Genomic DNA, 13,643 nt, shown 5'->3' with positions numbered 1-13,643 from the left:
CGATAGAAATGAGAGCAGGCTGGCGGCCGTCTGGGAGGAGTGGGCATGGGGATTGGAGGTTCCTGAGACGCAGGCTTATTGGACACATAGACTTTTACATGACAGCGATCACTGCAGCCCTACGTGCCCCCGGCCCAGGCTCCTGCCGAGGGGCGTCCCTGGCAGCCCCCGCCGGGCAGGCCCGCCACAGGGGATTCCCTCAGTAAGGTCATGATTCTGGTTGATAGGGACTGGAATGATGTCTAAAGGGGCATGTGTCTATAGGCCCTAATCTCTAAAGACTATTCTACTTCTTCTGGCTCTAGAATTTATATGTAGTCAATGTGAAAAAGAGAGAAGGTAATAAATACAAATTCACAAAAACATGTAAAGGGAACCACCCTCATGTCCTAGAAACCCTTTAAATCAGAGCAAAACCGTGTTCACATTTGATGTATATACTCCTTGCCTTCTCTGGTACAGAAACAGATCAACAGTTTTGTATCTCCCCTTAAAAATAGCATTCTGGCCCTGGCCGGTTTGGCTCAGCGGTTAGAGCGTCGGCCTGCGGAACCAGAGAGACCCGGGTTCGGTTCCCGCTAAGGGCACGTACCTCGGTTACAGTTTGCCCCCGGCCCCGGTTGGGGTCGTGTGGTTGGCAACCACTTGATATGTCTCTCTCACATCAATGTTTCTCTCTCTGTCTTCCTCTCTCCCTCCCTCCCTCTCTATCTGAGGATAAATGCAAAAATGTCCTCGGGTAAGGATAAAAAAAATGGCATTGTGCCGCACCTTCTCTTTCGTAAGCTCTTTTTTTGCCCATTTTCTAGATGGGTGGGCAACTTTCCACACTCACGAGTACAGACCCCGATTCCTATCGTAACCGGCTGGGTGGTGGGCCGCTGGACATGGACAGAGGTGCGGGCTGGTAGCCAGTCCCTCCTCATGGACACTGAGGCTACCTGCAGTTTTCCTCTTTTAACCAGTATGATGACGAGCCCGACACCCATCTTTGCATTGTTGTCCAACTGAGGGCAAATTCTTGTTGATGAAATGACTTGGTCATCAGGTTTGTATAGTTGAGGTAGCTTTTGGGTACCTAGTACTCCACAGGCCCCTAGAAAGACAGTGACCAAACGCATCCCCTCCAGACACGCATGAGAGTGGGGTGAGGGTCTTCAGGGCCCCGCTGTGAAGGCACCTACTGCGCGCCCCGACCTCGGACGCCGTACCTCTCGCTTTGTTGTTGATCCGTTTCCTCTGGCTACTGGACGTGTGAGACAGCAGCGTGGCCTGCTGGTGGTTGGAGTCCACGGGGCTGGTGGCGATGATGTTATCTTTATACTTGTTCATCAGCGACAGCTTGGCATTGTCACTCCCTGTGCGAGGAGAAGTCAAGGCAAGAACGTTGAGAGAAAAGGTCAAAGACAGTGACAGCCAGGGAATCAGCATACGCCAAGGAGAAGGAGTTTTCGCGGAATTTAAATGAGGGACCTTTAAAGTGAGAGGTTGGCAGAGACAGAAATACTTTGATTTCTGGGGGACCGCAGAGTTCTAAGGGGAGGGAAGGAGGAGCGCGTCAAACGGAAGATCTGATTCCTGTGTGGCCCTTCGACTAGATACACGGTAGCGCGGTCAGTTTCAGGAGAAGGGGAACCGAGTGCATGCACACGGTCTGCACCGGTCGGTCCCTGTCGTCTGACGCCAGCTCGTCCGCACGTCTGTGCACCTGCGGGCTTTGCAAAGGCAGTCGGCTGTGTAACTGCTGAGCAGCACGTGGCTACTTGGTGGGCCTGGCATTATGCCAGGGGCTGTGGGGACTCTGGGACACTGGTGACTGGCCCCCATTCTCAAGGAGCGCCCAGATTTTAATCTTAGCAGGAAGTGGCCATTCACATAGGCTCTCTCCCCGAGAAGCAGCGGAAAGGAAACGACATGATGGGATCAAGCCCACAGAGAGTCCGTGCAAAGCAACATTCAGTATCAAAATGTCTCCTTCAAAGGTAACAGCAGCTCTTTGAAGGACCACTGTCTTGGGGTGCGATCTGTGGGGAGCTGCTTATTCACAGGCGGTCCACGGATAGACACCTAGGCAACTGTAAAGGAAAAGTACGGTCATTTCCTCTCTACATTCTGTTGACCCTGGTCTTGTTCAGCTGGATCAGGTCCAAGTCTCTGCCACCCCACGTCTCCTAGATGCACAGTGTGTCTGAGGTCGGGGAGCCTGACTGCATTCCTTCATCTTCTTGGAAGAAGCACATTCCTTGGAAAGACCACCGAGGCAGGAGCAGGACAACACAGGTAACCCTCCCCCCGCCCCAGGTCAGTCTCCAGAGTCACAGAGAGAGCAGATAGCTCCATCCCCTCCACGTCAACGGGAAATTAAATCACCTAAACAAGCCCACGCGAGCGCCACACACGCCTGCTGCTCTCCCTTGCCAGCTCCTTATTTCCCGAGGATGCTCCAGGGCCCAGCGGAGGTGGAGCGGACCCCATCGGAGGTCCTGCACTAGAAAACAGCTCTCACCCTCCCAGGCAAAAGCTGATGCTTCTGGTCCACCTGGGAAAGGGCGGCGGCGCCCCCCGGGATGCATGGCCGGCAGCCACGCAATGAGAAAACAGCTGTTGCCTCCCCACCCCCTGGCCCGCCCGAGGACCACGTCGCCCACCTGGCGTGAGGTCCATGCCCGCCTTCTCGTTGCAGCCCTGCAGAGAGTCCAGGGTGCGCGTGACCTGGCTGGCGAAGTCCTCCCCTCCATTCATGCACTCCCTCTGCAGGTGGTGGCGCAGGTCGGCGATGTCGTACTCGTAGCCGTCCAGGATGGGCGTCTCCCGGATGCTCAGGGTGCCGCTGGCGCTGTGGCCCTGCACCCGGGCGTTGCGCAGACTCTCCCGGCCGTGCCCGCCCACCAGCACGGAGGGGATGTAGTGGATCTCGTTGGCCGCCTCGGCGCTGGCGCTCTTCTGCGGCTGGGGCACCCGGCGGCGTTTGCACCAGCGGCGGCGAGTGTACAGGATCATCACCAGGCACAGGATGGACAGCAGCAGGGCGATCATGCCCCCCTGGGGAGACAGGACAGCAGGTGGAGGCGGGGACCCCGAGCCCTTCCCTCAGAGAGGCCTTGCCCTCCGCTGCCACCATCCCTCCCTCACTCCTTCGTTCATTCAGGTGCAGGAAGCTCTGTGACAAGTGTCACCCAGCAGCAAAGGGACGGTCTGCTGTGATCTGTTTGAGGTCAAGGAAAGACGGGGCTGGGATGTCCAGGGTATCATGTGCAGTGACCCACAGTCCCTTCAAGCTCGGCAAACGATTTGAATAGAGAAGTCTTGAGGGGTGTGTGTGTGTGTGTGTGTGTGTTCCAGCTGAAGAAATAAGGGAGTGTTCATTTGTTAAGGCAAATCTGCTCCAAATAAAGCTACTTTCAGGCCAATTTTTAGCTGTGGGCAGGGATCTGGCGTCTTCCTCTCTCACATCTTAAAATCAATCACGTATAGATTTTTACTCTGCTCCACCCGTAATCAGCGAGTCGTCTAAATCCGAAACCTCTGGCTCTGATCTGAATGACAGAGAAGATGCACTCACCCTGGCAGGGTGGTGGTCAGGACTAAGTTAGGTAACTATGGAGAGTGCCCAGTAGGGTGTAGCCCACAGAATCAAGGCTCTCCTGAGAACCTTCAATATCTCCATCAAAGTCACTGCCCAGCGGGGAAAACCATGGACCAATGCAAAGAGAAGCTTAGATCCGAGTGTGCCCAGCAGTCTCGCCATTTGACAGGACCTTTGGGTCACTACTGCCCTAGGAGACAGCCTCTCCCTCCCCCACAGTCCGGAGTGACGCGCCATTCTGGCTGCATCTCCAGGGAGAAGACCGAGACCCATGCGCTGGAGTCAGGCGGGCAGGAGCGTTTTCTCTTGACCTTCTCACGCTCCCGGCCACCCCCCGAGGCCATCACTTAGAAGCAGGAGACACTCAGTTTGGCAGAGGACACAGAGCTCGGAGATTGAACGTCCCCTGGACACCCACCCGGGCGGGGCTGGGAGGGAAGCTCTGGCGAGCCTGCTGCTGCCCAGCACCCGGAGGACACAAATCTTCCTGTGCACAGCCGTGTCCACTCCCTTCGCTTTGGTCCATCTCCCTCCAAACCTACGTCATGGGGGGGGGTATGCCCACTGGTCCCTCCCTCAGCCTTGGGCTTCAATTGCTGCCACCCCGTCATAAAGCTGGAGATGAAAACCCCACTCTAGGCTGGGCCCAGATTATTCCCCCAAATTTATTAAAGGGGACTTTTCCCAGTCTCATGATGATTGTGTTTGGAATTTATCAAGTTTCTCTCCCCATAAATCTTCCCATTTACCCTCCCTCTCCTATCCTCACCGCAAAGGTGCAAGTATGTGCACTTATACAAACACACACATCCACACAAAACACACACACAAACACACACACATCCACACAAAACACACACAAATACACACACACACCACACACCCACACAAAACACACATGCACACACACACACGCACACACACACATGCACACACACGCATACACACAAAACACACACACAAATACAAATACACACACAACACACATCCACACAAAACACACATGCACACATGCATACACACACAAACACATACACACAACACACACATACATATGCAAACACACAAACATACACGAACATACACAAACATACATGAACGCACATGTGCAAACATACATGAACACACATGCACACACACAAACACACATAAGACGTTGCCACTTCAAGTAGGCAGCCAAGAGGGGCTGAGACAAGAAGAAACAGAGTCAACTGCCAAGTGACCGGTCGTGTCAGGTGGCTTGCTGGGGACATACACTGGCCTCCAGGTTTCCGAGTTTCCCTTTCATCTGAGGAACCCTTCTGGGGGATCCCTCGAACTACAGAGAGAGCATGCACACGGAGCTGCTCGGGTTACAGCGGGTGAGAGTCCACGGCCATGGAATCTGGGCCCTGGCTAACTGTCACCGCCCCTGCCACCCAGCCCCGTGCTGGCGCCCTGCACAGGGGCACACCGAGCCCCGGGGCCGCACCAGCCCCGTGCTGGCGCCCTGCACAGGGGCACACCGAGCCCCGGGGCCGCACCAGCCCCGTGCTGGCGCCCTGCACAGGGGCACACCGAGCCCCGGGCAGCACCAGCCCCGTGCTGGCGCCCTGCACAGGGGCACACCGAGCCCCGGGGCCCACACCAGCCCCGTGCTGGCGCCCTGCAACAGGGGCACACCGAGCCCCGGGGCAGCACCAGCCCGTGCTGGCCGCCCTGCACAGGGGACCACCGAGCCCCGGGCAGCACCAGCCCCGTGCTGGCGCCCTGCACAGGGGCACACCGAGCCCCGGGCAGCACCAGCCCCGTGCTGGCGCCCTGCACAGGTGCACACCGAGCCCCGGGCAGCACCAGCCCCGTGCTGGCGCCCTGCACAGGGGCACACCGAGCCCCGGGCAGCACCAGCCCCGTGCTGGCGCCCTGCACAGGGGCACACCGAGCCCCGGGGCAGCACCAGCCCCGTGCTGGCGCCCTGCACAGGGGCACACCGAGCCCCGGGGCCCACACCAGCCCCGTGCTGGCGCCCTGCACAGGGGCACACCGAGCCCCGGGGCCGCACCGGCCCCGTGCTGGCGCCCTGCACAGGGGCACACCGAGCCCCGGGGCCGCACCGGCCCCGTGCTGGCGCCCTGCACAGGGGCACACCGAGCCCCGGGGCCGCACCAGCCCCGTGCTGGCGCCCTGCACAGGGGCACACCGAGCCCCGGGGCCTGCACCAGGCTGCCCGGCGGGAGTGCTTGAGGCCACCCCCAGAGGCCTCAGCAGACCCTGTGTCCCGGAGTCAGCCCCATGTCCTTCCCTTCCCCCCAACTGGAACAGCAGCAGTAGGGAATGAGCCACACAGGAAGAAAAACTTCCGGAGAGAGGACAGTCGGCAGACGTGGAATGAGGCTAGTGAAGCCAGAGGTAGTTCCATGCCCTGAAGCGCTGTAAGGGGACGGCGTTCATCCCCGAGGAATGGTCACACCACCTTTCCTGCTCACGGAGGTGTCGGGGCCCCCTCCACCCGCCCCCCAATCCTCCTGTTACAGGGCCACCCCAGGGCTCTGAGATCCGCGCACAGCTCTTCCCACTATTCTGCTGCAATGACATGAGAACTGTTGTCCACTAGGGGGTCTTACTATGTATCAGACATTTGTTCTAAATGCTCCATCCACCCTTTTAACTCTAAGGGGTAGAGGTAACCGTTCGAATAGTTAAGGTGTCCCCATTACACATCCGAAAAGGCTAGGGCACAGAGGAACTCAGAAACAGTGTCCACCATAAAAAGAACAGACTCGACCAAGGTCACACAGCGTATGACTGGGTTTGCAACGTGAACACTACAGCTCCCACCTCGGGGGCCACGGTCTGAACCGGGGGGCCACAGTCACCCCGGACAAGCACTGCTCCCTGGAGACGCACCCTGGCACCTACCTCACGAGCCCACAGAGGACACAGTAGGAGACTGTGGGGGACTCCTCCAAGGCCCATCCTCACTTCTCAAAGGAGAAAGCGGAACTATGCCAAGTGCCCGTCCAGCTGACCGTGGGTCAGACTGGCACTGTCATCCACACACGTCCTTTGACAAAGCACCCACGAGGTGTCTCAACCTTAAACCAGTCAGGAGAGGGAAGATGACGGTCCCATTTCCAGGTCCCTGGGCTAAGATAACACGGCACATCACACACAGATCCAGTAGGTGCTCGACGTACTTGAATTTCAACAGAGAAATCCGTTCTGGTCCCACCGAGACTCGCTGAAAAGCTCTAGGTTTGGCCCTTTCTTTCCTGAGGAAGGACCAAGGCCCAGAGAAACGACAGAACCAGACAGTGCCAAACTGGTTCTAACCCAGACCCCCATCCACTGCTCTTTCGTGGCACTGTTTTCTTAGATGAACGTGGAAATCCCTTTACCACGCATGGGCCTAGACGCTCAGGAATAGCTTGTGTTTATTTTGTAAAAACATGCAGAATAAAGGGAGCTGGAACACAAGCTTTCATTGGGCTAAGCCAGTGTACTTAGCATCTCTAATCCTGCTTTGACAAAAAATGTCCTTCGCTTAGAGTCAGTGACTCGTGGTAACCTCAACTCTTTTTTTTTTTTTTCATTTTCTTCAGATAGAGTGGGAGGGAGAGAGGGTGGGAGAGATAGAGAAACATTGATGTGAGAGAGACACATTGAGTGGTTGCCACCCACACGGGGACAAACTGCAACCGAGGTACGTGCCCTTAGCGGGAACCAAACCCAGGTCTCTCTGGTCCGCAGGCTGACGCTCTAACCGCTGAGCCAGACTGGCCAGGGCGACCTCAGCTCTTTAATAATCAGTTACCAGTCGTGACTTCCAGGCATCGGGTGACGCTTAGTGCAGGCCTGGGAGGAAGGACCCTGTGGATACTGTGGGGTCGATTCTCTGCTTCTATCACCCAGATTGGTGGCAGGTGTCACAACACTGTGAGATGACCTACCAATTGTGGATTATTACGTAAATAATAATACACAATGCTATATGATATTGCCATACAATATATTGTAATAATGATAATATTTTATGATAATAATTTGTAAAATCACCACACAGATTCCTCTGACCTGCTTATCTGCTCTCTCCAGTGAGAGGCCGTAGGTAGGATAAATACACACACACACAGACGCACACACACGCACACGCATGCACACACACCACACACACGCGCACGCACACACACGCATGCACACACACACCACACACACGCACACGCCCTCCACCATGCTCGGGAAAGGCATGGCGCAGACTCCTTGATCATTTTCCTTCCACGGTGACAACTTGGAGATCCGATGTCCACATTTGATTACTTTCACAGACTTGTGATAAGCTAGAGTCCTCTGATATTATCACGACTTGTAATCGCTCTACTTCGACAGGATTTTCAGCAGTTGCGGTGAAAAGCCCCGATGTTCGGGGACTTCCTTTCACGTCCTCAGACGCGGCAGAGACGGCGAACGGGTGGAAGGCCGCAGCTGGGGCTTCCCGATCACCGAGTCGAAGGAGAAACGCGAGCGGCCCTCTCTTCCTGTCTGTCCAAAGAAAGCCTGTTGGGAGGGAGCAACGTGCTGCGTGTGTTCACCCCAACAGACTGGCGCCCGGAAGTGAGGGTGAGTGTGCAGCAAAGCCCAGGGCAACAGAAAGTGCTTGGAGTCCCTCGTGCACGCGTTCCTGGCCGTGAGCCTCTGCGTTACCTTAGCTGCGTTCAGAGCACGTTCTGCACTGACGTCTTCGCTCGTTTTATGGCATTAAAAACAGAACCAAAACAAATTGAGAAACACCTGGACCCAAGAGAAACAAGTTGCAACGTTTGGACCTTAAAAAAATAATAATGATGATAACATCGACGGCAGGATATGAAATTATTTTGCTCTTGGTTCATCTTTTCATGAGTTTTCTGATTATTCTATTGATTTTCCTCGAAAACGTTAACGTTTTGTAACGAGAAGCACATTTGGGGTATGTAAGGACTCCACATCTATTTACAAGTTGTTTGCAAAAAAAAAAAAAAATGTGGCATTTAAAAACATGTTTTTCTTTTTAAAAAAATCAATAAATCATTTCTACTGGCTTTAATAGAGATCAAATGAATGACATCGGCTTTTCGTTTATTATGACACTGACATTTTCGGCACTTACCTGAGAGAACAGTATGAGGTTTGCCAGGTAATCTGCAGATGTAGAATCTTTCTGTAACAGTGCTTTATATAACAGCCATGGTGATCGCCCAGGTATACCACATTCTCAGACGACCTCCCTTTTATGCTCAGCCCAGTCACATAGGTCAACCACCAGACAGTCTCATGATCTGACCTGTGTATTGGTCCTGGGTCTGGGTCACGCCTCCATCCCTTACTTAACTCCTACTTGTCCTTCAAAGTGAATTTAGTGACATAACCTCAGAAAATGTTTCCCTAATCTTGCCGGACAAGAACCCTCCGTATAACTCTAACCACAAGGACTTTTACCTTTGATTTGCTTGTCAGTCTCGTCTGCTAGGTTTTAGACATCACGAGAGCAGGAGCCACTAAGCTCCAGGGTCAAGTACAGTGCGTGGCATAAAGCAGGTGCTCAATGATCGCAGAAGTGAAGGAGGGAGGGAGGGAGGGAGGGAAGGAGAGGTCAACTTTGAGAATATTTCAATATGAACATCTTCTATAGGCCTGTGAGCAAAGCTTATAGAAGTCAGTTGCTTGTGCGGCTCCCTTGTCATTCAATCAGTATCTACCCACTTTAGAAAGGTGTTTTTCTCGTGGCCACTGTTACAGGGATTCTGCAATGACAATACAGGTCTAGGTCCTGATCTCACAGAGTTTACATTGGAGTTAGAGAGAATAATCTATATCATTCACTTTTAAAGGTAAAGGTAGGCACAAAAGGAAAATAAAAACAGCTCACGTGGGCTAGAAATAGCCAGTCGTTACTCATTTTCTTCCAAGAACAGAACTGGGCTAGGTAAAGAGACCTTGGACTAGATGCTACTCTAGGGGACATCTCAGGGGCAAGTGGAATCCTTCCCTTATCCCAAACCAGTGTCATATGACCCATAGATATCAACATAAAAAATCTGGAGCTATCAATGTCACCAACACTTAGGATGTCACCTGGATTTTGTGAGTCCTTGGCAAAGAAGAGGCAAAGCTGAGATGATGTTTCCAGCTACCATCTGTCAAGGGACCACAGCCAATTAATCAGCTCACATTTCAAAGCTCGGTTTTACCCTAGGAGGAACCAGGAGAGTGAATCTGAGACATAATTAATTATCCCTCAAGGCAACTGGACATACTGAATTCCACTTATAGTACAAAGGGAATTAAATGCGGCCGAAAAAAATAAGATTCAAACAGACAAGTCTGGTGGTCCATGTCAACTCTTCTTCCTCAGTAGCAATGCCCGAAGGTCTGGGGCACAGGTCCTCGCATGTATGACAGTGATCACTCACATCGGTCTCTGGCTGTCCAAGGAGATGACCACGAGGAGGGACGCTGTGCAGACCCTACGGCCATACTGGTCATAGCCTCACCTGCATTCAGATGGGCCAGGGCCAGGGAACGGATGAGGTAGATACGTGACTTTTGAAAGTCTCGTCCAACCCTGTGTGTCTATGAACCCGATGGAAAACCAGACCAAAGTGATTAAGAACATGAAGGTCACCAATAAAACAGCAGGGCTAACCAGTAAAATGACAGAGCATACATGGCCTTTTGAAACTACCCCAGGCCTTCACCTATCAAATGAGGTGATTGAAAGAAAGGCTTTGAATCTTCTAACTGGAACATGTCCTGATTGTAACACTGGTCCCTGTGGAACGGGGAACAGCTCAAAGCTGGTACACTAAGGTAGCAAAGGGTCTGTGAGCGCTGCCTACCCAGGAAAGCCAGAAACTACAGACCAAGAGAATGATGGGACCTCTCCTCCAGAGGGCCAAGGGGCCCCTGATGAGCCAACCCACCCCTGTCCCCAAAGGCAGAACAGCGCATTTGCATTCAGATGATGTCACTGAAATCGTAGTAACATGTTCTTGACCTTGAGGATCCCTTTGCTGCCAGGGGTGTCACCTAAACCAGAGGAGAAAGCCCCTTACTTTGTTCTTCCGGCAAATTCTCTTCCCCGTGAAGGCTGGCGAAGAGCAATCCATTATCCCCTGCCCATCCCCTTCCCAAATGGAAGACGAGAGAAACACTTTAAGCATATTAAGTACAGAGTTCAATTTATAAATTATTAGGAACATTACCTCCCCTTGGGGGCTTTCTGAAGTCTTTAATCGTGTGGAAATGCTTTCCAGTTGCCATGGGCCACCATGTTAATTAAGAGGCCGCGCTGTGTCCTTCGGGGCTTGTGACACGGACTGCGCATCCCACTGGCAGGGGACAGCCCGCCTGCCTGGTTAGCTTCTCACTGGGGTGCGATGCCACGGCATGGAGCCCGCTGTCTCGAGATGCTGCAAAACCCCTTCCCCATTCTTCCAGAAGCAAGTATCCAATGCTTAGGAAAGACATAGGATGTCCCACCAACATCCCCGCTCATTAAAATGCCATTTGTTGGATAATGATGGGGACCAGGCACCCTCTCATAAGCAGGAGACAACTCTGAGAATAAGGACCTTCCAGGTTAGGCAGGTTGACATTTAAGGGCCCTTTCAAACAAAAGAAGACGAGAACATAAAGTTCTTCTCAGGAGGAAACTCAACTTTATAAAGTTGCCTTTCCCCCTAGGTCTCTAGGTTTTAATTCTGTGAGGTTTGATCACCGTCATGTGTCTTTAATCTGGAAGGCTGGTCTTCAGTTTCTTCATGAGACTTCAGTGGTTTTATCTAAGGACAGCCTGGGCCCTACAGGGAAAGTGGCCGGAGGCTAGCGTGCTGGAGTCAGCCTGGGCTATTTCAAGTTGTTCTCTTTAGAATCTTTTTATAGAGCTGTTTTTTTGGTTCTTGGGATTTTTCTTGCCTTGGAGCCTGCACTTTTCTGTCCCAGAGCAAAAGCAAAGGGGTGCATCTGTCCTTGAGGGGCTCAGCGCTGGCTGATCTTTAGTAGCTTGGGTGACCTGCGATTTGATTTGACCTCTGTCGTTTAATGAGAAAGCGAAGGCCCCCTGGAGCTGGACGAAGCAGGGTGAGGGAGAAGCAGCTGTGGCTGGGATTTCTGGCTCCGAGGCAACCCGAATAGATCCCCTAATCCCAAAGAGTGGCCTCGCCCTCCGCAGAGCACGACAGCAGTGAGGAATCGGGGGACGGGCAAAGCTGAGGTCTCCGCGTCCCTCTAGACCAGCGGCTCTCAACCTTCCTAATGCCGCAACCCTAATGTGCTGACCCCCCCACCATAAAATTATTTCCATTGCTACTTTATAACTGTATCTTTGCTACTGTTATGTCTTAGGCGACCCCTGTGAAAGGGTCGTTCGACCCCCAAAGGGGTCGCGACCCACAGGTTGAGATCCGCTGCTCTAGATGTGGACTCAGCAATGTTCTGAGATGCTGCTACCTAGTCAGACATTATGATGGGACCCCAAGTGGTGCTGTGTTAAGACAACGCCAGGAGCCCACAGGTGTGGGTGTGCACACACGTGCATGAATGTGTGACAGGCAGAGGCAGCTCAGAGATTAAAGGGTCCACACAGAAGCAAAGGCACCCCAGGCCGCTGTCTCAGCAAACCCGGGGCAGAGCTGCGTGAGACAGGCTCCCTCCGTGGGCTCTGTGCACCGGCCCTGCAAATCTTCACGAGCCAAGCATGAAGCCAATAAAGAAATATCTCCAGCTGGGTAACGCTCAATGCCTACTCTTGGCCACGTTCCTCTCCTCTTTGTTTTTATGCAGTAGGTGATCTTGATGAAATAAAATAATAACAATAATCTGCTCCATTAGGACCAACCATTACGGGAATTACTGAACGAGTGACGGAAGAGGCAGCTGGCACAGGGCGTGCTAATGACCGTTAGACTTTAACCCTCTTCCTCTCTGGACGTAATGGAGTTGTTCAACCCAACTTCGCCTCCTCTCCCCAAAGTCGGGCGTCCAGCCCTGGGGGAGGGAGACGTTCTCAGAGAGAGAGAGTTACTCTGTGGGCAGCAGCTGGAGCTGATCAAGTGAAGATCAATATTCAAAACGTGTCATGGAGGGAGGACCTTGTGCAAGGCACCTGTGGGGGTTCCAAGACTTCAGATGAAAACAGCTGGGAAGAGAGATTCAAAATGTCAAGAGCTCCCTGAATTTGGTACATATTCATCAGTGTCGCTCTCTGAACCAGTGAAGATTTCAAAGGTCTGTTTCCTCCCCAAATACAGACGGGGATGGGCCCTCCATGGGCATGCTATTCAGAGATGCTAGTAAGGGGACAGGGGGGAGGCCCTTCACACAGTGTGGGCCTCGGCCACGTGGCTGTCCCACACAGAGGTATGGCGTTGTCTTTATGATGGCCGAGGGGCCTGGCGTGTCGCTGCGGTTCTCTGCCACGGCAGGAAAGACAATGGTGCCATCCCTCTACTGTGACAGGTGTCAGCTGCGCACAGCCGATGGTGAGCTCAGTGAATACCTTACATGCTATGGCCACCGTGCAAGCTTTTCCCAGCTTCCTCCAGCAAGCCCATCCCACGTGCTTCGCCCTGCCCCGATCCCTGCTCTCTGTTGCTGTTCTATGCGCACACTGCCTTCTTCTTACACATCACACAATGGCGAGACCATCATCGTAATAATCACCGCGGGCAACGCACTCAGCACGCGCCAAACACAGCGCGCAGCGAATTACATGCGTTATTATATTGCTCCTACCACAAAATACGAGCAGTAGAAATTACTGTTTTCATTTTTAAACGAGGAAACAGACCAGAGGGGCTACATCACTTGCCCCAGTTGATATGGTGGTAGGAGGCCAAACAAAGAGTCGACTGTTGATCTGAACGCTGTTCCATGATCTGCAGTCTGGGCCCCGATGCTACAATTCCCACGTTCTCTAAATGAAGCCTCGAAGGGCCTTGCTCCCACACACTGCACTCTTGAGGTTGTGCAAACAAGATGCCCAAAGGTCTACACTCACAACTGTCTACACTGCCTGCCACAGAAGCCCCCAACTTTCTTG

The 13,643-nt window shown here is 53.2% G+C and overlaps 1 protein-coding gene across 1 annotated transcript in view; it reads right to left on the bottom strand.

Annotated features, from left to right (window-relative positions):
• Positions 1-13,643, bottom strand: part of ASTN1 (astrotactin 1) — a 282,406-nt gene that overhangs the window by 141,732 nt on the left and 127,031 nt on the right. Inside the window, exons 3-4 of the mRNA XM_036272001.1 lie at positions 2,649-3,042; positions 1,212-1,358 (exon numbers count right to left, since the gene is read on the bottom strand). Coding sequence (XP_036127894.1) covers positions 1,212-1,358; positions 2,649-3,042 — 541 coding nt within the window. The remainder of the gene's footprint in view (positions 1-1,211; positions 1,359-2,648; positions 3,043-13,643) is intronic.

The sequence above is a fragment of the Molossus molossus genome, unplaced genomic scaffold (assembly GCF_014108415.1).
Source record: "Molossus molossus isolate mMolMol1 unplaced genomic scaffold, mMolMol1.p scaffold_m16_p_20, whole genome shotgun sequence".
NCBI lineage: Eukaryota > Metazoa > Chordata > Mammalia > Chiroptera > Molossidae > Molossus > Molossus molossus.
The sequence above is the reverse complement of the archived record's forward strand: the minus strand, read 5'-3'. Positions and strand labels throughout refer to the sequence as shown.